This window comes from Pezoporus flaviventris, unplaced genomic scaffold (genome assembly GCF_033815535.1).
Source record: "Pezoporus flaviventris isolate CSIRO_AGI_PZ_B2104156 unplaced genomic scaffold, CSIRO_AGI_Pfla_v1 ptg000036l, whole genome shotgun sequence".
Taxonomy (NCBI): Eukaryota; Metazoa; Chordata; class Aves; order Psittaciformes; family Psittacidae; genus Pezoporus; species Pezoporus flaviventris.
In genome coordinates, this window is record NW_026892584.1 from 38897477 (window position 1) to 38925467 (window position 27991).

Genomic DNA, 27991 nt, shown 5'->3' on the forward strand with positions numbered 1-27991 from the left:
CCACCACTATTTGTTTCTCCTACAGCACATTTCCCTTCCCTAAATAACTAAATAAATTCATAGTTAATGAAATCTTGCAGGACAAATCTGCATACAAGATTTTAAAGAAGAAATCTTTCATATGTATCTTAAAGATGGTCATAAGAAGACTGCAAGAACAAGAAGGTCCTAATTAAAGTCTAAAGTAACTAAGAATTAGTTCATTTACTGCTGGAAATAAGAAGCTGTTGCTTGTTTTTTTTTTCTGTCCATCAGAATTGCTCCACCACTTTACAAAAACCAGCTTTTGTACTAATTGTTAAACACTTGTTAGCATGTGGATGCTATGTCTGTGGGTTATAAAGACACAGTCGCTAGTAAATATCTACTTTAATACATTCAAATCAATGACATTAGTGATGCCAGCACATGTAAACTGTAAAGAAAAGGACAAAAGCTAAGCAGTGCTATTTTCAGCACAAGTTTGAAACACATGCAATAATAGGACTAAATTTGCCTTGAGTTTCAGTCTTTTCTTGGTCCCTTGCACAAATGTAATTTACATACAGTTTGGCCCACAGACATTTCCATCTCAGAAATGCAAGGTCACTGCCAGAGAGGACATGTATGCTGCGTTACAGAACCGCTACTGGTGGGATGGCAGCAGCATCAGCTTCAGGCAGCATGAGCAGCCCAGCATGTTCTCACATACTAACAGGCTGATCCAAGGTCTGTTGAAGTCAGTGAGAAGACTCACCATTGAAAATGCTCCCTTAACCCAAGTGTAACCAGCTGACTTCAAAGGTTTACAGTGAAATGAAAAGTGTGCTTTTTTGGGTCTCTTTAAGAATGCTACAGTCAATATATGTCCACTAGGCTCCACAGTACATAACCTGTTCAAGCTTAAATCTTTCACACCTCAAACTACTTTCCTCATATTTTTAAATGATTTAAAAATACCACACACCATTACCCACCTGTGTTATGAAAGGTATTTTTATTTGATGTAGATAAGACTACATCTGGGCTAGCAACTTTCTATTCTATATAAAACCAAGATAGATCTAAGTTTGCATTCAGCACTGTACATATCAAACCAAATTAGCCAATAATATGAATTTTTCGTTCATAAATCGTAGCAAAGTCATTGAAGTTCTTTTTTTAAGAAAGGAGATAATTAAATAGTATGTGAGGTATTTTAACAAATTATACTTTCTCACTGGAATACATCTTACAATAAGTACCCTTAATTTAAATGACTTGGTGCAATAGAACAGACAGTACTAGAAGTATCCAGCAGTTATTTCATTTTCACAGTATGATTTAACACTTGATATTTTTTATAACTAGAAACAAAAATTTGCATGCCTATACTAGCTGGCACCTGAGAACATTAACAAACTTTACAACCTTATGATAACCTCCTCCCTCCAGAAGCAGTCAGACCAGTTAAATAGCTGCAGAAACAAAAGTACAGTGAGATTTCTGTGACTTGCTCCAGGTCAGAAAGGAAGGCTGTAACAAAACCAGTCTGATGCTCTTTCTCTCATGCTCAACTTGCAGATCTCCATTCTTTCTGCATCAGTCCCAGGCCTAAGTACTGTATAATCTGCTTTGTAACCTCACTATCTTTTTGTGCGCAGCATGTTCCCAGTAGCTCAAAAGGACATACAGTCTACTATATCAAGGTACACAGTAGAAGAGAAAATGGAGTTACTAGTTATTATGTTGAGGTATGACCTTTTACCAATGTATTTAGAACAATTTACAAGTTAGGTTTTATCATCAAAATGGAACTTTTATTTTATATTTTCAACATGAAATACAATAAAATAACAATGTTGTGCTGAAAGACATGCTTTTCTGCAAGATTGGGCAATTCTAGCTTGTGTATTCTGATTTTAAATAGATACAAGTTCCTATTTTAAACTTTTCCTGTACTCTGACATACACGTTAATTAACACATTAACAGCAGTATTTATAAAGCACTGATTGCAGGCTGTACGTAAGTAGGGAGTGATGACATACAACAGAAGACAACAGTTATTCTTGGTTTTATCAGGTGATAAGTTACATACACATTTCTTCAAAATTCAAAGGCCAGCTTCCGAGGAGTCATGAACTGCTTCACCATTTCATCTGTGACATGCTTCCGTCTCTCTTGATGAGCTGCTATCAAGGGCTGCAGTGTTTCAATGAGTACCTTCTTCAGCTCCCCTGTGAGCAATTCCCCACTTGTGTATGCCTGTCAAGGAAGTGTTGATTGCTAAATATGGTGCCATATGGAAAAAGACTCATGACAAGTATTGCTTTAAGAGCCTGGCCCTAGCAAATACAGATTTGGATGTCTTAAAAATAAGCACATGCCTTAGAAGACTGTGTGGCATCACTTTGAAGATGTAACTTGCAAAATTGCTTGTTGCCTTCTGAAAGATTAAGGCAGCTGTGCAATTTCGTATGTGAAAAGTTATATGGACTAAATAAGGTACATCCACAAGAATTTAACTGGGAAATCCTGTAATTATTTGAAAGAAAAGGTGTATTTTTCACTCCAGAATCCCAGTTCAAAAAAAGTCACCTTAAGTTTTTTTTGCAATAAGTACAAATTCTCACTTTTTTTTTTTTCCTCACTTCATTTAGGTATGAGATCAGATGTGATTAAAATATCCTTTTTATAGCAAAGACACTCAGAATCTGTGTTCACACTAGCAGTCAGGTTCACAGCTGGGAACTCACTCAGTTCCTGTGATATTGGAAATACACTTAGCTAAAAGCACAGGCTAACTGCTGCCCTGGTCAACCTTGGCTGGGGCAGTTCAGCTATGATATGAAATGGCAATCTTACCTTCTCTTGCCATTAAGCCATTGTCGTGGTTTAAACCCAGTCAGGTAACTTGTTCACTCACTCCCAGTGAGTGGTGCCGAGCTGACAACAATCGAGGTCTGTGCCCCCCCCCCCCCCCGGGGGTTCTCCCCCACTCCCGGAGGAATGGGGAGGAGGATCGAGAAAAAAAAAAAGTGCAACTCCCACGGGTTGAGACAAGAACAGTCCAGCAACCAATGTACACAAATCACCACTGCTACTATCAACTACAACAATGATAAGGGAAAATAACAAGGGAAGAGAATACGATACCACCGGCCAAGAAAACGAGTTCCACCCGGAAGCCCCTGTCCTTCCGGGTAACTCCAGTCACCCCCCACCCCGGCCATGACGTGCTGTGGTATGGAATACCTCCCTAGCTAGCCCGGGTCAGGCGCCCCGTCCCTGCTTCCTCACAGCTTCCCTCCTCCCTGGCAGAGCATGAGCCTCACAAAGTCCTTGGTCAGGGTAAACATCACTTAGCAACAACTGAAAACATCGACTTCATCAACACTGTTCTCAGGCTGAAAGTCAAAACACAGCACTGCACCAGCTAACACAAAGGAAAAAACATGACTGCTACTGCTGAACCCAGGACAGCCATTTGTAATACCAATTCAAGCTGTAATTGTTGCTGATGCTTACTCAGCAACAGTAAAATATGGATAATAACAATGAGCTAAACTGTAACTTCAGTGGTGGTTTTTGGGTTGTGGTTTTGATTTTTCTGTTATAAAAACACCAATATTGCTTTCTCTAGAAGCTACTTCTGGTACCATACCTGAAACAGCCCCACTAATGCCAGTATAAGCAGTTACTTCATGTTTTCTAATCTGGTTCTGGGCTAACATTGGAGCAAGCTGCTAGTGGTGGTCTAGGCTTTGTGCTCTGTCGCAGTTAGGCTGATAATGTTGCAGTGGCTGGAGACTAATGGCAAACTGTTCATTAAGTCAAATGTGCTCCAGATTTCCATAAGAAATTGACAATGATCTGTATAGGGATTAGCAGCTATCCAACCCTGCTCTTGTGTGGAATTTATATAAAATAATATAAATATACCAGAGGGCTGGAGAAGAATCTGAAGTTGTTGACTTTCTCATAGCTGTTCCCAAAGCTGCCAAACCTTTGAGCAACCTGGTCTACTGAAAGGTGTCCCCACCTGTGGCAGGTGGGTTGGAACTAGATGATCTTTAAGGTCCCTTCTAACTCAAACCATTCTGTGATTCTATGAAACCAATGTGACATGGGTACTTTCAACTGTGGATACTGCCTTCCAGAGAATGCTTACTGCCTAGTATTGATGACAACAATACAGCTGAAGAAAGTGTAGTATCTTGCTACCAACCCCTGGGGACATAAGTCTGCCAGATAGGTTTAAGGAAAATGCCACTTACATGAAGCATTTTCTTCTTGGGAACAGAGAATCAATTCCTCATAGCTACTGCATTTCTTGTGATAAGAAAACACCCAAAATCCTAGCAAGTTCAGCTGTGAAGCTTTCGTACTTTTGCACAGTATATTGGTACATTGCATGTAAGGAACAGGCAGAGTGCATTATACAATAAAAACAACACTAATCCTAAGGTGGCTTCATTTGAAAGGTAGGGGAGATGCTCTACACAGTGTTGGAGATCTTTATGAAAACACTAGGAGTTTATTTATTTTTTTATTTATTAATTTTTAAGAAGAGATAGATTGGCCTGTGATAAAGAACACTGCAAACAAATACAGATATTGAGACTTGCAAGGGCTGGAGAGTGCAAGAGTAACACCACAATTACCTTTGTGCAGCAAGTTCACAGGAGGACTTGGTTACAGCTTTGTCCTTACAATAAGGAATGAATAGTATTATTGTCAACTTGGTTACTTACCTGCTTCAGTTGTTCAAGCCTGTCATCATCTTCTAGGAAGAAAGTCAGGTACATAAAAGACACGTCAACATCACAGTTACCTCCGTACTTCCTATGCTCTTCAATGGTATCTCTGCCTCCTGAGAAGGCATGCTTGTTAATCTGAAACAACATAAAGATTTTATGGTATAATTTCTCCTAAATTATGCACTGCTCTATTGTAAACAGAGGTGTATCATGATCCTCAAAATTCTATACTAAGGACAAGCTGAAGGGTGAAGGGTGGTGCAAGTTAATGCAGAGCCTCAGGACCGACACAGGGAGGCAAAAGGTCATTATAATACAAAGACAAAAATGGCTACATATATATTCCTCAGACTGCATAATCAGAATGAAAATAAAGCAAAATTAAAAATAATCCACCCAAGATTTAATCAAAAAAGTTTTAAGTCCCTTTTGCTGAAGCAGTTGTCTCTCGGATAGAATTTGTGCTTACAGGAAATGTACTTCATGTAAAGAAAAATTAGATATTCACTTCATCAAGAAATTAATTTTGAAAGACATGAAGAAGGCATGGAGAATTTTGAAGAAATTCTAGAGAGAACCTTGGCTCCTTCTCTTTTCAGTGAAAAGGAAAATAAGAGGAAGAGAAGTTAAAGATTACAAGTCTGGCTAGAATGGCTAAAATCAGAAAACGCCTAATTGTTCAGTATGAAAATGGAATACTTCCTTCCTCTCTCCCCCCTCTTTCTAAGCATAGATTCCCATGGGCAGATGAACTGCACTGGTGAATACAACTACTTGCTAATCCCATTCCCACTAAATTCAGAAGCCACTAGCGTATTTTAAAACTTTACACATGTATAGAGTTCTCAGAGCATGCTAATCTTCCTCCAAATTTAAAGAAAACAAATTGCCAGAAAAGGAAGAAAAGTATTTCTCAACCATAAGTGGAGTTTTCATTTGGCTCTTGTATCTTTTCAGATATCACCATCAAGCAGCCAAGAGACACACATACATCTGAAGTAGATTTTTTTTTTCAGTTCTGGTACCTAGGAGCTGTTACGCATTTACAATTTCTGAACACTCTTACTATCTGGATGACTGTCTAGTGCTTTTTTGAATCCTTCTAACCACCACATTACAGATGATGTTGTGGCAACGAATTCCATAAAAAAATGATGCGCTGATGAGTATCTTCAGAAAATGAACCGCCATCTGCCACATCACATCTATTCTTATATTGCAGGACAGCCTGAAGATCTGTCTCAGTATCTGTAAAACTAAGTTTTTACATATTATTTTGCACTTGCCTCTCTCTCCTTTACTAGACTTTTGAAAGCCTTGGTATGAAATCTTTTCTGTCATTCATCTCTACAGTTTGCCTTCTTACTAAAGGTAGAGGGATTAAACACAATATGCCAGGTGAAGACACACTGTTGTTTTATATGAAGTGTTTTCTACATGAATCTCAAGTTCATTTTTTACATATTCTGGCACTTAGTCTTTGACTGAAAGTTTCAACGATTTATTTATAATGATGAACTGACCTTTTCCCTGAATTAGTACAGACAGAATCTAAATAACACTTTCTAGGAAATCAAATAATTGAGCTGTAATTTGGTGCTGATAGGTGCAATAAGAATAGTTTATTATAATGTTGACATTTATCTCCTTGGATTTCCCAGAAGCTTCTCAGCCTTTCTCAGTATCTAGTTTGTTTTTCATCCACTATTACCTGTTAAGTTTTTGAACATCATTACTTTATTTGCCATAACAATATTTGATCTTTCACTCCGGCTCTATTTCCATAAAGATTTGTTTATGACAAGCTTCAGAAACGGAAATAAATCTCAGTTTGTCCTCTGTTACTCAATACTTGACATTATGTTCAGAATTTTTTCTTTATAGCTTTTACACTCCAAGTAGATAGAATTATTTTTTATTTTTCCAACTAGTTTAAATATACCAGAAATAGGACTTATTAACTGGACACAGGGCATCTTGGATCTTTTTGCAGATTACTAACTACTTGCCAGGTAAAGAATGGAAGAATATTACTAACATTGACACTAACAGTGTATTCTCTATTCAGAAATTACAGTTTTATTTAAAAGGCAACTCTGTAACTGTGCAAATAAACTGGAGTTATTATAATTCAAACACATGAAGAATTCCAATTCTTCAAAACAGTTCTGTTTAATCAGTTTCTTCATAAGATAATGAATCATTACAAGATGGCTGTAGAAGAATCTGAGCCACCATGGGTTCATCAACCATAAGAGAACCAATCCAAGCCCACCCAGTAAAACAGCATACACATCTTTCTTGTTCTGACAGTTACTTAATGTCTAGTTATCATGCCTATACGAATCCTTTTGCAAAGACTGATTTATATTTGTGTTTTTTAAATACCACAACACAGGTGGGCTTCTGCCAAACTAGATGTACTTTCCCTTGAGCTTGAAAAAATACTCATAATATACTCAGGAGAAAATAGCCCTTCTAAATCTTAGGTGAAATTCAACACAGTATTTGTTTGTCAATTGGAGTGTATGGCAGCAGCAGATCCCCAGGTAGCAGGAAAAGCCTAACCTGTGCTGTAACTCACACTGTGCAACACTTGGTGCTCCCAGCATGGAGAGGCAGTCAATAGAAAGAGCTGTTTATTAGATTTACATCATGGCTTGTCAGATTTCAAAACTATGGCAACATTATTTTCAGAGCAGGAACCTCCACAGCTCTTATTCTTACACCACTGTTATGCAGACATCAGAAAAATAAACATGATGTTTTGTCCATTATTCTAGCTAATGTTTGTACTGTTTGACTAATTGGCAAGGCAAAAGGATATATTTCATAGGCTAGTTAAATTTGCGTAACTCAGTCAATTCCTGAGGAGGATTTGCCATGAAATGTATGGGAAAAAGGATTCAGATATGTTTGAACATTAGAAAACTGTCATTGTAACCATGAGGACTATCATTCATTTTTGTTATAAAGCTTTTAACTCTCAGGTTTTGTAGGTCCTTACCTTTGTCTTGATTTGTTTGGGTGTATCTGTGAGGAAGATGGAGGAGTTAGGGTCACTAGCACTCATTTTTGTCTGTGCTCCTTGTAGGGCTGGGAAGAAGACTGAATGCAGTAAGGCTGGCTTAGGTTGTCCAATTCTAGGTGCTACATCCCGGGTCATTCTAAAATAAGGATCCTAGAACAACCATCAATAAAAATACAGAATAAAGCTGAAAAATGTAACGTAAAAGCTGACTACTGCAGACTCCTTCAGGCTTTAGCAGGTGGTCTCAAAAAAAACCCAAACCCAAAACAAAAACCCCAAACCCCAATATTTTCCAGAATCTACTTCCAATCCAATTCATCCAGAGGAACAAACAAACAAAATCTATTTTTTCCATCTCCAGTTTTGTTACACACATTGATTCCCCCAACTAATAGGCATATTAACAAAGACTTACATGAATTCAAATAGTTGTGAGAACTATGCTTAGTATACCAGCAGATGGATGAAGACTAAGATGCAAGCTTTCTCTCAAAGTCTTTTAAGAACCAGCACAAAATCTGAAATAAATCAGTGATCAAGCCGGCAGTGCTGTGCTGATGATCTGACTTAAACCAATTGTAATATTAGTACATAATATTGTGGCTGATGAGCATAATTACGTCACTGACCCTGTGACTAAAATAGCTAAATATTCAGACAGTGCAGACTTTGATTCCTAGAAACAATACTTATTTAAAGTAATGGCACTACCACTGTCATTTGTAGTTGATGTTCTTCCAGTCTCTCTATATAGATCTAAATTGTTAAGATTCTGCACTGCAGCCTTTTTGGCAAACTACTTCAATGCCTCTTTATACTTACTGATAGAAGATTTTTCCCTATGGTTCGATATAAATCTCTTGTGTTGCAAGTTGAGCTCATTAAGTCTTGTCCCAATTACCACAGAGGTGGCCAAAGATTCTTCCTAGACCCATGTCAGTAAACTTCTGCATAAATTTTAGTGTCTTTGCTTTCACAGGTTTCAGCTCACTGTGAAATGGGTTGAGATCAAGAAAGATCCAAGACTGGCAAGAATGAGTAATGCACAAATACAGATAGTTGGCTTAAGCCTTCATATTTGTCAGCACACAGCACAACATACTTCTAGCTCTTCCAGCTTCTGCCCCAGAAAGGCGCTTGCAGGAATGTTTTACAGATGTTCCACCATACCACCATGAAGCTTGAATTGTACATCATAAAAACAAGTCCATGAAAAGCAAAATAAGTAATACGATTTTCTTACCTGATCGATAGCACATGGGATAAGACACTGAATGTTCTCCTTGCCATTGAATATCTGTGGAAATGATGAACTGAAGGATGGAGCGGCTTGAATAGCAGGAAAGCTGATCTTTCCTAGGAAAGAGTATATTTGGAAAAGCTAAGCAGCCCATACAAGCAATGATAAATAGAGATAGCATTTTGAAATATGTCAAATGCACAAGTAAATCATTCAGATACTCAGTTGAACACCAACAGCTATCTTTCTCAAGCAGTCTTGCCTTATCTGAGGGAATCTTTTAATCTTTACCTTCTATGTTGTCAAAAACCTTCAAAGTAACATAGAAACTAATGAAAAGAGGCAGGCTGTGATCACAAATGTTTCAGAAAAGGTTCATCAGCACATAATCTCTTCATCATTGAACTATCTACCCTCCCCAGAAATTCAGCTGACTATGTCATCAGCCTGAGCTGCTCTTTTTCTCTTTTAACTCTTTGTGAGAATGACTCTAGAGCTACTTATTAGGCAAGTTCTGCTCCAAGATCTTAGAATCATTGCTATATGCATGCTATGTTTATGAAGCATCTCAGATATGCCTAGTTTTCTTTTTTATACAGTGCTTAGTCACAAGGTGCCCAAGATGCTTCCTTGATCAAAATCCTCTTGGAAAGAAAGCAAAGGGCAGATTTTTTCAAACACATAATGAAGTCATTATCACAATACCAATTTTTATTAGAGCATGCTTAAAACAAGCAGGAATCTGTTGCTTGGTTACAGTGAAGGCTAAAAGCTGTCACTGGCCTAATTACTGGTCAAAGAACGATGTTAGTGCTCACAACACCAAGGTTTTAATGCCATATTTGACTTTTTTTGGCCAATGTTACAAAAACCTGCAATTGCAGTGAAATAACTGGAAGACAGTTACTCGGAACCTTGATAATTAGGCTTCTGAGCACTCCTTAACTTTTTTCATATATGCATATGCATGCATGTGTGTATTAATATGAAAGAGAAAAGCTTCTATATAAATCTGGCATAAAAATTTCTAGGAGGCATACTTGACTATAACTCCATTATTAAAAAAAAAACAAAACCAAAAAAAAAAACCAACCACCAAGGGAAAAGAACAGTTCTCTACCTTGGGGATTCAACATTGGTCTTTTGTATTTTGCTGTTACTAAGGCTGAAAAAGTAGCTATTAATCACACTAGAAATTTCACTGTAAATTGTTTTCGATATTGAAGGAACCACAATAACACCCTTTTAGAAAAGCCTAGAGAAATGGATCTTCTTGCTTTTTCTATCCATTTCATGATACTAATCTCTTTAAATTCTTACTTAAATAGTGCCACAGAGAGTGAAAGCAATCACCACTTCCAGTAACCCATTATTTCCTACCAATGCAATCACTGTCTGTAAAGCCAAAGATTCCTTTCACTTGGTTAAATGTAACATGCTTCTGAACTTTGACAACATTTTTGTAGAATCCAGTACTTGTCCTGTGAGAAATAAAGTAGAAAAATAAAATGAAAAGAGCAGAAAAGTGCAGGCAGAAACTATAAGCTAAGAATGTCAAAAACCCTGCAGGATTAAATCTGTTTTAGATTTTCTGTGGCCCACTGAGATAATAATTACAGAATTACTTACAAACAAGAACTTTATTCCTTGAAAGTTTAATTTATTCTTCCCTCCCCTAACATTTACTGCAAACATTTTTTGTCACAATTAACTAGACAGTTAACCCAGAAACACTTTGATTTGGAAATGGTGCCAAAATGCCTCACAGAACCTGAAGTTTACTTATCCTTATGCTTCTCTGTGAACTAAGGCAACCTGAATGGATTTTGTCTTCTGTGTTGCTTGGCATCCCCAGTGTGTATCCCATACAGGACACTGCATTTTGTCAAAGTAATAGCTCAAATGCTCCAAATTCTTGTTTTCTACAGGCTAAGTTCCCTGCTTGTATTTCCAAACCAAAAAATAGCTCAGCAGCTTCTTCCTTTTTTATTTCTGCTGAGGAGCTGAAGCAAAGAAACAGCAATTCTGTTATTCAGCCTTATTCAGCCATAGGGCAGATCTGTGTTAACGACACTTTTCTAAGGCAAGAAAAATCACAGGAGTTAAAGGAAGAAAAGCTGCTTTGTAGGTTCCACATTCTGGGGCTGTATGTTATACAGTTCATCTCTAAAATACACATTCTCTCATCCAAGTCTTTAGGGAAGCTCATTTCCCCACATGGAATAGCAAAGCCCATAACTCTGGTTCTGAACTCTGTCATAAAACTTATTCCTTCTGAGAAGGCAGTTCCAATAGACACTTCTTTTTCTTAAATCTTCATTAAACTTTACTCAAAGTCCAAATAATAATCTTGCATGCTCTATTATTAAATTAATTAACCACAGTTGCTGAAATGCCCTTTGTTAACACAGATAAAGTGGAAGCACACCACAAAGATTTGGATACAATGTTAAACAAATCAATCTGGAGGTTTCTTGGAGGTTTAAATATTTTCACAATTTAGCTGTTTTAATATGTTTTTCATAATTTAAATTTAAGCATTGCACACAAAAGTATTTTTTCATATGTTATACAGGAGAATGACAATACTATATACACAAAATATTAGACAGCCAAAAAATTAATTATGTTTCTATTGTAAGTATTGTAAAACTTGTCTTGAAGCTTTCAAATTTAGACACATTTATCAAAACATTGCTGGCTGTCAAAGTTTGACAGAAAATAAAGGCATTTCTTCATTAGAGCCCTAAAAAGATTTATACTTACCCCAAATAGTCTAAATCAGAAAATATAAAGGTTTTATTGATGTCAAAACCACATGCAATGATGTCTTTTGCATTTTCTTTAGCATACTCATATGCCTTCTCAGTTGTCATGTCCTTCCATAGATATTTCTCATCATCAGTTAACTGTATAACTAAGGGAACATCAAATACTTCTTGCAGCCACCTAATAAAAACAGGAAGATTTTATCACAAAGTAAGTTAAAATGAAAACGTTAAGTCATGGAAATAAAATATTTTTATACATTGAAAAAGAAGTGTATAAAGAGGCCTGTTTCTCCTCTTTGTATGCATATGCAGTTGTTGATGTGAACAGAAACCGCATTATAGAGCAATGTTACCAAGTCTCACCACAAACTCATTTTTAAGAAGAACAGAAATTCTAAGGGATGCCACAGGGCTAAGAGTGCAAGGAATAGGGCTTCATGGCAACATAGGGATAATGATAATTTTAATGAAAAGGTAAGACTGCATTGTTTAAGTTCATTAATATTCAGCTCACGTAAGGAGTTCCATAAACCATGGTCAGTATTTCCTTAGGAAAAAATGTTTTGATTAACACACATAGTAGAAATAACTCACTTTGTGAACACAAATGGGATAAGATGACCAACATGCATTGCCTGAGAGGACGGCCCTCTGCCTGTATAAAGGTAAAAGGACTTCTTATTTTCATAAGCATCAAGGATTTGGTCCATATCTCTAAAGAAAAAACAGAGAAAACAGATGCAACTCTTCAGGAAGAAACATCACAGCAAAAAGCTTCTATTCAAAATCTGACTGCTTCTGAGGCCAAACACACTTATAAATAAAATACTGTATGTTAAATGTCCTAGAAACAAAAGGGTTTTGTTTGTTCATTTTTTAATTTATGTATTGTCACCTTCAGACTTCATGAAAATGAAGAAAAAAAGAAATTAAAAACCAATATTTAAATTTAAATAGAAAATGTATAACTTTTGGAGTTACTTAATTGGATAATAATCTCTAAAGCCTAATTAAAAGAGCTAGAATAATTTCTCAGGTAGGTTCAAACAACCAGCTTGAAATGGTATGTGGTGGAGGCTATGCCCTGTATCCTACTCAGGCACTTAGCTGAAATGTGCTAGCTGCCATGTGTGCTAACAATTAAACAATGTAGATGACTGGCAGACTGGTGCTTAAGATTATTCCTTGAGTCTTTTTTATATAACAATACAGATGCACAGGTCCCAACAGGCCATGTCAACCCTTGTTTAAATCAGCACTGACACCATATGAGCCCTTAAGTTCACTGCTAGAACACCGCTTTTGTCTGGCTGCTAACATAGAATCAAATGAAACCTGTACAAAGCAAAGATCCTGTGCACACTTCTTGAATTTGGGATTAGTGAGGACACATCAGAAACAAATGCAACCAGGGTTTTCAAATGCTGACAGTGGAAATCTGCAGTAGTTGCTAACTTCAAATGACAGAGTTGGTTTTCCTTGTTATAGAAGAACATAGCCTTTTGCTAGTCACAGGTTTCCTCCCAAAAATGCTCACAGAAAGTCTAATAGGACCTCTCTGAATGCTAAACCAACAAAAACTCACCTGTGAGAAAAAAAGATTCCTCTACGTAGAAAGCGGTGAGGTTTTTGCCCAATAGCTCTTTCTATTCGATTGATCAGGTCGGTGTCAATTTTACTGCTGCCAAACCGAACTATAATCATAAAATGTAAAAAAAATTAAAGCATAGCACACTTGCAACCAGATCTTGGATCACCAAGAACATACCGATGCAGCCTAGATTAAAAAGAACATCTTCACATCTCAGGTAAAAAGGCTGGATTTTCCTGATTCTTCCCTGAAGTCCCAGTCGTTATCTGTCCCCAGAAATAACTCTATGCTAAGAGACCCAAACCATTCACAACGTGTAGTACTGCTCTATCCATTACTGATTATAATTGCAGTCTCCTTACAGATGAAGTATTGATATTCAGCACAAAAAATATTACAAAGAAACATATTTAGGTCAATAACCTGGCCTAACTAAGCCATAGGATAAAAGTAGCTGTGAGGCTCTGAATGTCCCTCTGTTGATATCTGATTTTTCACGTTTTTTTATCTGTCAACCCCAAATGCTCTTCTGCAAACTTAATTCTGCTTTCACATGGATATGATTACAGACACTGCTCCCCTCAAGAGGCTTAAAAAGGTAATGCATAATACTCTTAATGGCAACCAAGCACAAGTTGTTACTCGGTGGTTCAGGAAATCAGCTGATTAATAAAACAATATTTTCAGATGTAGTCATTTCATTCAAAAAAGGTTTTGACAGAGTGGAATAACAGTATTTTTTCCTATTCCAAACTGAACTGGGGAAGCCTTTTATTTCTTCAGTAAAGTTTCCTATACTCCAGTCACATTTCTTGGACCCTAACAAGCAGATCAATGCTTTGTGATTTGGATTTGATAAACATTTGAGAAAGTCAAGACAACAATCTACTCTTTGCTACTACTGTGGTCCATGCAGCATTGGAACAATTTGCACTTTTAATTACTGGAAATGCCAAAGTATCCAAGAGAACAAAACAGAGACTCTGGATGTAAAGATAACATTTTATATGCACAAAATATCTAAATCTATCTCTTATTAAAGAGAGACTGCGCTGGCAAATTCCACGGTTATAAGACACACACCCACATGGGAGAAGCACTTCAGGTCTTCCTCACTATAACACAAAACAATCATTCCACAGGGACATATCACTGACACTTGATAGATTTCAAATATCTTGACAGTTTCCTAAGGAAATTGGAAACAGAGAAATTAATTTTAAACCATTCATTATGCAGCTAGTAAATTATGGCTTACAGAACTACTTAGCTCTGCTCTGTTGAAAACAGCATATTCCTAAGTTTTCAATTATTATTTGTTTCTTGTTTTTTTTCCAAGCCAAAACCCAGTGACATTAAAAGCCTTCCTGCAAGAATACTGTCATTAACAAAAATTACAATTATTGTATTTATAATTATTAATATTTGTTGAACAGGTAGGCTTCTAATGTTACATCCTAGCACATGGCAACAATCCCCAGCTGGACAGTGCAATGGTTTACATCACTGGACAACAGAGAGACAGACTGATTCTAGCTGGAGGCAGAGCTCTCTACTTGCGCTGGTTACCCAATGTACTACAAATCATTTTACAAAGAAAATTAACCCACTGGGGGAGCAAGGAATATTAAGCACATTGGTGTAATTTGAAAGTAAATATTCAGATACAACTTGTGTATTACAGTAGACTAGAGTAATTTCTTCCCCAGAAAAGGGAAAGAGACCTTTGATCCCTTTACAGCAGAGGTTCTCTAAAAACAACTTGGAAGCTACTTTAAGGCTTTACATACATCTCAAAACAAACTATTTAAAACCATGACCATCCTAATCATTGTGACTGCAGTGCTCCCTAGGGATTATGAGGGATGGGACAGAAGAATCAGACCAATATATACCCTAGGGCACTGCAATGCAGAGAAGCTCTGAGCACAGGGAATTCCTCTTCTACACTCTGGCTGACAATGGGGATCTGTGTTTAAGTTTGTTACAGGAACTGTTTTTTTAAATTTTGTTATATGAACAACCTTTCACAAACAAAAATCACAATCCCCACTGAAATACTCAGTTTTGATAGAAGTGTGATAATGTACCCAATTTGAACATCAACCTGGAGGTATGCACTTTTGCTGTTCCAGACCCTCTCTATCCATTTAATTTTCTTAGAGAATTACTGTTTTTGCATGGCATTAATATAAAGCTTTGCATATGCAATTAAATTTTAAGTTAGTAGGAATTAATTTCTAAATGGGAGGGAAAACTAGGAATATTATAAAGAATGGTTTGGGTTGGAAGGGACCTTTTAAGGTCATCAGTCCAAGCCTCCCTGCACTAAACAGGGACATCTTCAGCTAGATCAGGTTGCTCAGAGCCATGTCCAGCTTGACCTTGAATGTTTCTAGGGATGTGGCATCTACAGGTTGCTCTCTCAGCAACCTGACCCAGTGTTTTCATAACCCATACCGTAAAGTCTTTCTTCCTTATATCTAAATCTACCCTCTTTTAGTTTAAAACCGTTGCCTCTTGTATTGCTACAAACCTTGCTAAAAGGTTTGTCCCCATCTTTCTTGTAAGCCTCCTTTAAGTACTGAGAGGCCACAATAAGGTCTCCCTGGAGCCCTTCTTTTCTCCATGCTGAACAACCCAACTCTCTCAGCCTGTCTTCATAGAAGTGCTCCAGCCCTCTGATCATCTTTGTGGCCCCTCTCTGGACCTGCTCCATTTCTTTCCTGTTCTGAGGGCTCCAGAGCTGACGAATTACTCTAGAAGGTGGTCTCACTAGAGTGTAGTGGAGGGGCAGAATCACCTCCCTCTACCTGCTGGCCACATTTTTGATGCAGCCCAGGATACGGTTGGCTTTTGGGGCTGTGAGCTCACATTGCAGGCTCATGTACAGCATTTCATTCACCAGTACCACCAAGTTATTCTCTTCAGGGCTATTGTCAATTCCTTCATCCCTCAACCTGTCTTCATACTGCAGGCTGCCTAACGCAGGTGCAGGACCTTAGCCTTGTTGAACCTCATGAGGTTCATGTAGGCCCACTTCTTGAGCTTGTCCAGGTCCCTCGGGCATGCCAACCACACCGCTCAGCTTGGTGTCTATACCATTATCCAATGGGAAATGAGTTCTTGCTTAGAATTGTTCATTCACTCCAGATGAATCAAGCAGGGTATCATACTGACCCATTAAAATAAATGTAACTAAAAAAGACAAATGCTGATACATGGTTCAGCAACCACTGCTTTAATTCATATGTTTTCCAAGCATTATCACATCTGTTTGTCCTAAGCAAACCTTAATTACTGAATTAATTTCTTTCTAGCAAATAAAAGGCATTACAAAATGGCAAACTAATTATAATCTGGATGAATGCTAAAAAGAGAACAAATGAACATGAAAATGTTTGGTTCAGCAGAACAATAGCAGCTGGTAAGAGGCTAATCTCACGGAAACAGAAAACATAAGGTTAATGAGCTAGCCACCCCAGAAATATTTGTATATTGTCATGGAAAGAGATTAAAAAGTCTCTGATATATAGAGCACTTCACTGGAAATGACTAAATATCTTCATTAAACAAACATTCACAGGCTGCACAACTCCCATTTCTTTGCCCATCTTCATCTTCCTGGTTAAAAAATAGGGTAATTTTTTCCTACCTATTTCCTCTCATGAAGGTGTTCAAAATATTTGAGGCTTTCTATCCACTAAGAATCTGCTTTCCTAAACAGCTTCTGACAAGGACATAGTCTCTACTCCTTAACAAACTTTAAAAAAATTCTTAGCATGCTTTTGATCTCTAGTGTTTTTACACTAGTGTTTTACTAGCTTTTACCAAAAGATAGCTTTCAACTTGCTGTATGTAAGAAGTCCTGACACCTGCCATATTCAACAGCATATTTGCATTTTCTGAAAATTTATTGTGTACTTTTCCTCTTTGCCATTGCCATATTATATTTGCATACAGGAAACTAATACCCTACTATTTGTTATACAGTAACTTTACTGATCAGGCCAGTACAGACAGAACAGTCACAGCAACTGGGAGAGGCTCCTGGGGCTGGAAATGCCACTCCCACCTTAAAGAAGGGCAAGAAGAAGGAACTGTGGAACTACAGGCTGGCCAGCCTCACCTCAATCTCTGGGAATGTGATGGAGCAAATAATCCTGGAAACCACTCCCAAACATTATTAAAGACATGAAGATGACTGGGAGTAGTCAGCATGGATTTATGAATGCAAAATCATGCCAGATCAACCTAATAGCCTTCTGTGATATGACTAGCCTAGTACATGAGGCAAGAACAGTGGATATTTTTTATCTCAACTTTAGTAAGGCTTTTGACACCATCTCCCTTCTCATTCTCATGGCTAACTCGTGAAGTCTGGACTAGATAAGTGGATGGTAAAGTGAATTGAAAATTGGCTGAACTGCCAAACTCAAAGGATTGTGACCAGCAGCACAAAATCCAGCTGGAGCCCAACATTATTTGTGTACCCAATAGTATTGGCTACTGGGGATAAAACTATTTAACATCTTCATTAATGATGTGGATGATGGGATAGAGTACACCCTCAGCAAGTTTGTGGATATTGCCCAATATTGGGAGGGGTAATTGATACAACAGATGGTCATGTTGCCATTCAGAATGACCTTGGCAGGCTGGAGAAATTGCTGACAAGAATTTAATGAAGTTCAACAAAAGAGAACACAAAGTCCTGAACTTGGGGAGGAATAATGCCATACACTCGTACAGGCAGGGGGCCAACTGACTGGAAAGCTTGGCACAGAAGGACCTTAGGGTCCTGATAAGATGGAATTGAACATAAACCAACAATGCAGTTTTGTGACATTGGAAAGTCAAATGCTTTATGTGTTGCTTTAGGAACAGCACTGCCATAATGTCAAGGGAGGTGATCCTCCCCCCCTACTCAGCACTGATGAGACATATCTGGAGCACTGGATCCAGTTCTGGGCTCCAGCTTTAAAAGGACACCCAAAGTGAATCCAGCAAAGGGCCATAAGGATGAAGAGCATGGAGCATCTGTTGTATGAGGAGAGGCTGAGAGAGCTGGGATTGCTGAGCCTGGGGAAGAGAAGGTTCAGGTGGGGTCTTATCAATATGTATAAGTATGTGATTAGGGGAGGTGTGGGGAGTAAAGAAGACAGCACCAGCCTGTTCTCAGTGATGCCCAGTGAAAGGCCAAGGGGCAATGGGCACTATACGAAATGAAGGAAATTTCATTTAAACATATGAAAAAACTCCATATTGTGCATATGGTCAAATACTGGAACAGGCTGCCCAGGAAAATCATGGAATCTCCAACCTTTGAGATAATAAAATTCCTACTGGACAGGGTCCTAAGCAACCTATTTCAGTTGACTCTGAGGCTGGGGGCTGACTAGACAACCTGCAAAAAAATCCCTGGCAACTAACTGCTTTCTATCACTTGCAATATTCAGCTCACTGAATTACCAGCATGGTTGATAATATCACACACAAATCTCTCTCATTCACCTCTCTGCCCTCTGCTCAAACAAACAAAACAAAAATTCTATGGATGTTCATGTCCAGTGCTTAGCTAACAGAAACTTTCTTCCCAAAATACCTTCAGGCTGTTTTGCTGTGCAAACATACACTTAAGTGCATCTAGGATAATCATTTGAGAAAAATATCCCTTTCAATTACATAGTGCTTTTAGCACTTTTCTTCTGTTTGAGTAAACACAAGAACACTGGCAACTTTCTGTGGTAAATAAACAGATTTTAGGTAGCACAAAATATCCTTTATTGTAAGATCTATCAGATGTCTATTTCTTGGCCAGTATCTTTTATTATTATTTTAAAATGGGGAGGAAGAAGAGGAGGTTTATCAATAATGAGCAGTAACTGTTTCACCACCTGAAGTTGCTAGGCTAGCATTCTCTGACAAATTTCCAACACATCACTTGAACAAACAAAATGACTCATCCACCAAATTCCCCAATCTGCTAGTACTGTAAGTAAAAACCCTTAACCTAACCCACCATTCTAGGGTAGATCAAAAGTTCATACATACACACACGTACACAAACAATTACTGGGAAGAAGGGCATTGCTGTCAGGCTTTAACATGGCTTTAGAGAACTGATTTACAGTGACATCATGATAGTCATGATGGTTTTGATCAGGACTTTTTGTGATCCCTTGGTGTATTTATGGTCATTAGGATCACTTAGCTTAAATTCCTTAGTAGCAGTAAAGAAAGAGTTATACCTATGAGTTTATCATAATCCACGCCTTTAGCATTTGAAGTCTGCACTGTCCAGGGGTCCACAAAATCTTCATCCTCTTCTTTAGCTGTTCCATTGCTTATTAATACAAGATCTCTTGGAGGCAAGCCTGCCTGATAATCTTGTCCTGTTGCTGATTTATATGACAGTTTTAACGATAATAGCATCCTCACTGCTGCATCAATTTCATCCTGAATAAAGGAAAAAAAACCTGTTTGCCTTGACATACTTAAGATAGGTAATTACATTAATGTCCTAACCTTTTAAAATCCTGCATCCATGCTTTGACTTTAACTGCATTATTCATAAACTCTAAATTTTTATTTACATGTTTGCAGCGTTACTACCAAAGGCAAAAGAAAAGCAAGTAGCAGGTAACCATTTCTTACTTCACAGAATTTAGAGCATCACTACTGCCAATATATTTAAAGCACCATTGTCTCACTTTTCAATTTCTGCCTGACAGAAAAAGAAAATGCTTCCTCTTTTCAGGGGTATAACAAATTTAACATTTTAAGCACAAATTACTAAGATACATAAACATAATTTCTTGTCTAATTTACTTCAAAATGCTTTTAGTGGCTCACCTTAAAACTGTTCATTGAAATTAACTGACAAATTTGAAGAAAAACTAGAAAAAAATTTCTTCACAACTTTCATGGTTATGACCTTTTAAATTCAAGGCTATTGCAATATTTCATGCAGGCAATAAATAATAGATAATACAAATATATAAATACTTGACTCCCAGTTTTCAAGGCTTACTCCCACAGGCAATACACCAAGAAAGCCCGTATTAAAACTGAACTCTCTTTGCCAACATAGCGATGACAGAACAGGGAACTTGAAATTAATGGCAAACTACTAAATTAATTAAATGAGATTAAGCAGGGATTGTCATTACAGTTACAGAAAGACATATTTACTAGTATGTACAAATACAACTGAAGAAGAAGATTTTAATGAAGCATCTAAAACCACTGAAAAATGTGAGTGACACAAATTTTACTTGAAAACCAAATACCCTGAATCCTGTCACAGCATGCCAAGTGGCTAAAGCAGACTTCTAAGCCTATGACTTTCTTTTCTTAATTCAGGAATAAAAAGTGCTCTTGCTACTGACTACCTTGCTCCAGGTATGGCTATAGTTCACAAAATGGACATAAATGCTTTTAAAAAGATTTTTTTCTTACTGCAATACAAAAAAAGATCTTAGAACAATCATATTCTTCAGCATTCTTAAAGGCAGACCTAACTTGGAAAAGGATGGGTTCAAACCATGAAACAAAAATACCTTTGGTGCTTTTCCTGCTTTCAGTGCTCTGACTTTCTCTCCTTGTTCAGTTACTCTTTCAAACAGCTGGAGCGGACTGAGAGATTTCAAATCACAGTTTGGACTATCAGCCATTTTGCCAGACTGCAAAAGACTTGCTTATTTACAATTCAAGTAAATTTATTGTCTTCCAATTCTTTGGCTTGTAGATTCCAAACAGCAGCAACAACAAGGAAAACTGTAAGGCAAAAAATAGTGTATTTTATTCTTTTGTGTTTATCTTGCCAACTAGAAGAACAGAACAAGAATACAAAAACTATATTGACCTAATTCTGTTCATATCAGATGGATAAATGTGGAGGCATCAACACAATAAGCTTCAATTTCACACAGAAATGGACCAAGACTGACAAGAGTACCTAATAAATTTAGAGATCACTCTTAATGTTGTCTGTTTTTAACACGAGAACACCTTTTCAAAGACAAACTCTTGCGAAAAGGAAAAGTAATTAAATACATTATGATTTAGAGCATTGCAGAACAGTTGGTAGAGGTTATCCCATTCCCAATTAGTTAATGGTTTTGCACTACTTGATATCCTGTCAAATTGTGAATGATGAGATTTTTATGACTGTCATATGGAATTTTGTCTTAATATATGTAATGTGGTACTTCAGCTCAAAGAAAGATATGCAAGAGAAAAGCTTAGTCATCTTTACTGCTTTCCTCTAGAGGTTACAAAACACATTGATTATTAGTGAGAAATACTGCTTTCCAAAGAGTCCTCGGGTACGCAACAGGCTATAAATTTAAGGAACTATTTTGTTTCTCAGCAGAGCATAGGAAAAATCAGAGGAGGTGGCTTAAGATGATGAGATAGCCAAGAATAATAACACAGCAGCCTTCCTATGTCCAACATATACACCTTGTTCATTGGAGTTTCTTAGCACAGAGCATTCCCATGATTCCACAAATGGGCTTTCCTTCCAGGCTAATATCATTGTACATATTAACAATAACACCATCTCAAAGTTTCTTACCAGTCTAGTAATTAACAGTGACTGAGACTTTGGTAAACTACAACTGCATAGTTTACAGTACACTAACAGAGAAACTACAGGAAGTTAAATAATGCTGTTTTGTTAAGTAAGCACACTTAACATACTTACATAAAACAAAGCATAAACATACTTAAACTTACTTAACACAAACATACTTAAAGTGTAATGTTTTCTTATCAAAAGCATTAAAATGATTTTCACTCTACCTCAGAAATACCTTGATCTTTTCCCATCAGTCGTAATCTAAAATGTTATAAAGAGCTCTGCTGTACTTAAGTTTAATGAATACACTGAACACCTCTTAGTAATTTCCAAGACACAAATGCCTGTAACGTGGATTGCATTGAATTAACTCATACTTTATTACATATGCCTCCCATAAAGGCTGGCACAGCAGTTACTGGTATCCCAGAAATTTCTTCCTCTAATGTTTCTGAGGTTATCTGATAAACTGCCTTCAGATGACCTTTGATCTAAAAATAGAGTTTTATTTACGTCTAAGAAATCCAGTGAACATTAGTAACCTGCCAGGAATAAAAATCCATTTCAACTGCAAAAGAAGAACTAATTATCTTAAAAAGTCCTTATTTTCAGAAATTATTCATGCTCAGCAGCTGTCTGTACAAAATGATGACTTCTTTAGAACTACAGATGCTCTAAATAATTTCTTTCATAAAAATTCAAGCATCATACTGTTTAACTATTCATAACTGAGGATAAACAAGCATTAACTTGATAGGCAAAGAGAATTTTAAAACCATTATGGTTCTGGTTATAGTGAGCTTGCCATATTTACACAGAAGAAAATAAGTGTTAAAAATGGGTAAGGAGAACACCATCTGTCAGAAAAACAACATTGTAAGTGATCTTGGGTTTAGCAGTAGCCGTCAATTTTTCTCCTTTTTGGTAGCTGGTGCAGCGCTGTGTTTTGACTTTCAGCCTGGGAACAGTGCTGATAATACTGATGTTTTCAGTTGTTGCTAAGTAATGTTTACCCTGACCGAGGACTTTGTGAGTCTCATGCTCTGCCAGGGAGGAGGGGAAGCCGGGAGGAAGCAGAGACAGGACACCTGACCCAAGCTAGCCAAAGAGGTATTCCATACCACAGCACATCATGCCTGGGGTGGGGGTAACTGGGAGTTACCCAGAAGGACACAGTGTCTTCTGGGTCGGACTCATTTCTCGGTGGGTGGTATTGTATTCTTTTCCCTTCTTATTTTCTCTTATCATTGTTGTTGTTGGGGGTAGCAGTGGTGATTTGTGTTGTACATTGGTTGCTGGACTGTTCTTGTCTCAACCCGTGGGAGTTGCACTTTTTCGATTCTCCTCCCCATCCTTCCGGGAGCGGGGAAGGGAAAGCCCCTGGGGCAGGGGGCCTTGATTGCTTCCAGCCCGGCACCCCTCACTGGGAGTGAGTGAACAAGCTGTCTGGCTAGGGTTTAAAAAACGACATCATCGTTTAACACCAGACAAGACCCAAACCTGACTCTGCTTAACTCTTGAAATTAGTCGTGAGCAAAATACACTCTGTATGCGTGCCAACATGGTGATCCCCATCACGATCAGCAAACAAGTCTCAACAGCATTAAAACGCCATTCAAAAACTTCAAAACTCTCAAATGATGCTGTAAATGATCTGGGGGGAGGACTGGGAGGGTAAAAGAATGCCTCCTTCACAGGTTGACCACCCGAGAAGGAGAAAAAAGATGTGTAATTGCTAAGCACTTTTATTATATACCTCCCAAAGTATAAAGTTGGTGACCACACTGGGAACACAAGCCAGATCAGTTTCACGATCAATGATTCTATTGTATTACAAGTCATTACCATAAAGTACAATGAGACAAAAACCTTAGCCCAAGCCCCACACTTGAAAAACACTAATACAGCAAATACCGGATGGAGGTACGATATACTGAAACTGTGAGATCAAGAGGAACAACCTTGAGAGCCAATAAATCAGCATTGTGACGAGTGACTATTAATCTGGACAGATCTGTCGTTATCTCAACCCTTTGGGCCCCACGTTGGGCGCCAAAAAAGAACTGTCGTGGTTTAACCCTAGCCAGACAGCTTGTTCACTCACTCCCAGTGAGTGGTGCCAGGCTAGAAGCAAACAAGCCCCCCCCCGGGGGCTCTCCTCTTCCCCGCTCCCGGAAGGATGGGGAGGAGAATCGAAAAAGTGCAACTCCCACGGGTTGAGACAAGAACAGTCCAGCAACCAATGGACAACACAAATCACCAACACTACCACCAACGACAACAATGGCAAGAGAAAATAACAAGGGAAGAGAATACAATACCACCCGCTGAGAAATGAGTCAGACCCAGAAGACCCTGTGTCCTTCCAGGTAACTCCCAGTTACCCCCACCCCAGGCATGATGTGCTGTGGTATGGAATACCTCTTTGGCTAGCTTGGGTCAGGTGTCCTGTCTCTGCTTCCTCCCGGCTTCCCCTCCTCCCTGGCAGAGCATGAGACTCACAAAGTCCTTGGTCAGGGTAAATATCACTTAGCAACAACTGAAAACATCAGTATTATCAGCATTGTTCCCAGGCTGAAAGTCAAAACACAGCGCTGCACCAGCTACCAAAAAGGAGAAAAATTGACGGCTACTGCTAAACCCAGGACATAAGTGAAACTGCAACTATCTCAAATGAATCCATTTGGGATGAACATACCATAATAACAAAGTGCACAGAGAGAATTTTAAAAGAATTTCATAAACTATTAAAATGAGGTAACAGTGCAGATCCTAGTGGCAAAAGCACATTTTCCATGAAAACTATCACTGCGAGTTGTCCAGTGTTGTGAAGTGCTGCCTCACAAACCGATGTGGTCAATTTCTGCAATCACCCAAGCTACTGTATAGCTTTTTTACCTGAGGAAAGTGATGTCATCTTAATTCATAAATTTATGCTTATTTTACCCGCACTGTATTCAGACATGATAGCAACAAATGCAACAAAAGGTAACTGAATTCTGAGTTGCAAACAGCAGGGTGTTGGAGTATTCGCTGTCATGGCATGGTTTAGTGGTGGACTTGGCAGTCCTGGGGTAAAGGTCAGACTTAATGACCTTAAAGGTCTTTCCCAATCTAGTTGAGTCTATGATTCTATGCCCACATCTATGAAGGAAGAACTCTGTGCCCATGTAAAGTCCTACTGACTTGTAAAGGATTATGTCTCTCTGGAGACACTCCCTAGCATATTATGAATCCGTTGCTATGCATGGAGCATGACTAGACTGAGTTACAAGATACATACATAAGTGACTCATATAAGCTGTTAATAAAAATTCATTTGGCTCCCTTGTCCCAGAATTAAAAGAGAAGAAACAAAAGCATATAGCAGTTGCATTAGTTGTTCACCAGTATTTCAAAGCCTTCCTTCTACAAAAACAATCAGCCTAATCACAACCTTGGTTATATTTACACAGTATATATTTAAAGGCTGTAAAAAGGCTTCACCTGCCTAGAAAACTTACACAGGTTGATTTGGTAACTTGCTGGCTACCAAAACATATCTGCCATTAAGGCTTTGTTTGTCAGACAGCTGTGGCATTCCCAGATTTGAGCTTCAGTTTAATACCCCAAGAAAGCTAAGAAGCATATCTGTCCACTTGCTAATTTAATTCACTTTGTCTATTAACATTGACACCATATTGGGCTTACATAATTGACTAAAATAAGACTAACATATTATCAGTAATATTTATGTATTACTTAGTTTTTAACCTCGATCCTTTCAAGTTTGATTATTTGCAATTTGACAGCATTATTCTGAAGAGGTAATCTGAAGCATATAAACAATTCTCTGATGTATTCCTGCAGTTTACTTACATTCTTTTATTTGGATACTAGCGTTTTCCTCTTTTTCATGAGCACAAGATATTTAACTGGAAAACAGTAACTTTATATTAGAAAATGTTTATGAAGAATTACATCCTTTCTGTAAGAATATGCCAGTTATATTTACTGGCTTCAAATTTTACAAAATAGAATAAAGTAAATAAGAATTAACCTTTGGTGGAGAACAAATTGTGATTTGGTGTTTTAGCTTAATTTCTGAATGCACACTGTTACTGACAGATTGCATCTGCTCAGAAAGGCTGAAATGGCAGAGTTGAAACTGAGCACATATAGTGGAGAGTGGTGAAAGAGAAACTCTTTAAAGATTTTGGAATATTAGGGATTTAAGCTGAGCAAAGTATCACAAAATACGGTGCATTTTCATTAAGAAGCAGCAAAAGTTATCTAGTCACTGCAACAAGAGATATTATGATTACAGAATGTAAAAGATATTGACTGCTACATAAAACTTATTTCTTTTTACCTCAGTACTGTCATTACTTGCTGATGGAATTCAAGCCAGGAATTCAGTAATATGGAATAGGTCTATATCTTTTGATATCCATAACTGCAATTGTGAACTGCTTACAAGAACATTTGGATATTCTGCACTTTATCAGGACTTTTTTTCTTGCCCTCTTATTGATATTATAAAAGCCAGCAGTTAGATACTGCTGGTTTTAGACACATGCGTCTAACATATAGACACAGTATTTAATTGCTGTGTTAGACACATTAGATACTGTATGCAGACACATTAGATTTCGTATGCAGACAGATATGGAAGGAAAAAATGATACATGAGAACCTGAGAATGGACTACTAGGATATTCAGGACCAGGGTCTTAAATGAACTTAAACGCCTCAGCACAGTTTCACAGTGTGAACTTAAAAGCCAAGAACTGTGTGCTTTTTATATTTATGCAATGCATAGTAACTTGTACGGGGCACTGCTCTTGTGACTGTTTCAGAACATTAGATCATCACGAGACAAAATAATATCTCAAAAATAATCCTTGGCATAGATATCAGAAAACAACTATGTCCTCCTCTCTTTCCAGCTGGGTGACAATCACAGTTCTATGATAATTCTGTTTCTTATCTGATTTGGTAAGTTAGAGACCAGAGAATCAAAGAACAGGGCTTCACGTTATGCTAAGAAAAGCTTTTTCATGACAAACATTTCATGAAAGAGAACAGCAATACAGAAGTCCTGAAAAGGTTTTCATGATGAATGAAAGAATGCAAATTTAAGTCTGACAGCACTTATGTTCCCGAAAACTGTTCTGCCTCCTGGAAATAAAAAATGAAAAGTGAAATTAAAGCAGCTAGTATGCACACAGGTGTGAGAAATATACCTTAAGTACTCCAAAACAGGCTGCATTTTATAGTAGCCCTACCTTCCCAGCCATGGCAATCATCAACTTCTGTATGAAAACACTAAAGTGTGCAAGGCGATTTCCTGAGATGATAATATGGCCAACCACTCTAATCTTTAGAAAGTCCAATATGAATCTCTACTACCCCACAACTGTTAACAGCTAAGTTCTTGTGCAGGGATGGTCATGCATGACATTAACCAGCAAGCTAATGTTTCTAACCTGCCAACCCTTCTCTACCACACACGCCTGCCCGGCCAAAGCAAAGGTCCCCGCCTGCTTGGGCTGGGCCGCATTTTCCAGTGACCAGAAACCCCGTTCCCCGTCGCTCGCCAGGGAAAAGGGCTTTTTCTACTGCCGCACCGGAGACGTAGCCACGGGGGCTGCGACCACGCAGGGAGCGCAGGAAAGACCCCTCAAGCATACTGACGTGCCGCGGAGAGAAGGTGCCCAGCAGAGAATCTCGCTCCCAGCACACCGTATTGGCCACGAGGCCGCAATAACCGCCCCGAGAGCCCCTCTACCGCCCCAGGCCTGGCCCTGCGCTCACCTCCCGCCGGAGCACAGCCAGACCCGACTCCACTCAACTCAACTCTCCCCGGTCACTGCCATTGCATCACCCCCCACCGGTGCTGCACTCACCCCTCCCGGCTGGGAAACGCATGCCCGCGGAACCATTGCTTCCCACTGTCTTTCTACTTTCTAGAGTCACCAACTAAACGACCCTCCTCTACATCGCCCACAACGGTGGTAGAAGAGCTCTTATACGCACAGACAACCGCAAACTAACCCCTGCTCTTCCCAAGAA

General features: G+C 38.3%; 1 protein-coding gene across 3 annotated transcripts; it reads right to left on the reverse strand.

The window, feature by feature from the left end:
• Positions 1–1756: 1756 nt before the first annotated feature.
• WARS1 (tryptophanyl-tRNA synthetase 1) lies at positions 1757–27947 on the reverse strand. 3 transcript variants are annotated; one of them, XM_061464002.1, is made up of 12 exons: positions 27826–27947; positions 25796–25851; positions 20916–21132; positions 19605–19812; positions 13348–13456; positions 12357–12476; positions 11758–11940; positions 10372–10472; positions 8995–9107; positions 7728–7901; positions 4715–4855; positions 1757–2225 (listed from the first exon to the last, which is right to left on the reverse strand). In XM_061464002.1, exons 3-12 carry the CDS (start codon positions 21027–21029, stop codon positions 2067–2069), a joined length of 1422 nt encoding a protein of 473 aa, XP_061319986.1. In that variant the 5' UTR covers positions 21030–21132; positions 25796–25851; positions 27826–27947; the 3' UTR covers positions 1757–2066. The 3 variants fall into 3 exon arrangements, with proteins under 3 accessions (XP_061319986.1, XP_061319985.1, XP_061319987.1); XM_061464001.1 differs by lacking the exon at positions 27826–27947 and adding an exon at positions 27734–27824; XM_061464003.1 differs by lacking the exons at positions 25796–25851; positions 27826–27947 and adding an exon at positions 27734–27813.
• Positions 27948–27991: the final 44 nt, after the last annotated feature.

Excerpts from the sequence above, each read along its gene's own strand:
- WARS1 (XM_061464002.1), bottom strand. The coding sequence starts at position 21,029 with ATGGCTGATAGTCCAAACTGTGATTTGAAATCTCTCAGTCCGCTCCAG. Across the intron at positions 19,813-20,915 it reads AAGCAGGAAAAGCACCAAAG|GATGAAATTGATGCAGCAGT; the intron begins GTATTTTTGTTT and ends TCCTTTATTCAG. Across the intron at positions 4,856-7,727 it reads CCAAACAAATCAAGACAAAG|ATTAACAAGCATGCCTTCTC; the intron begins GTAAGGACCTAC and ends ATGTTGTTTCAG.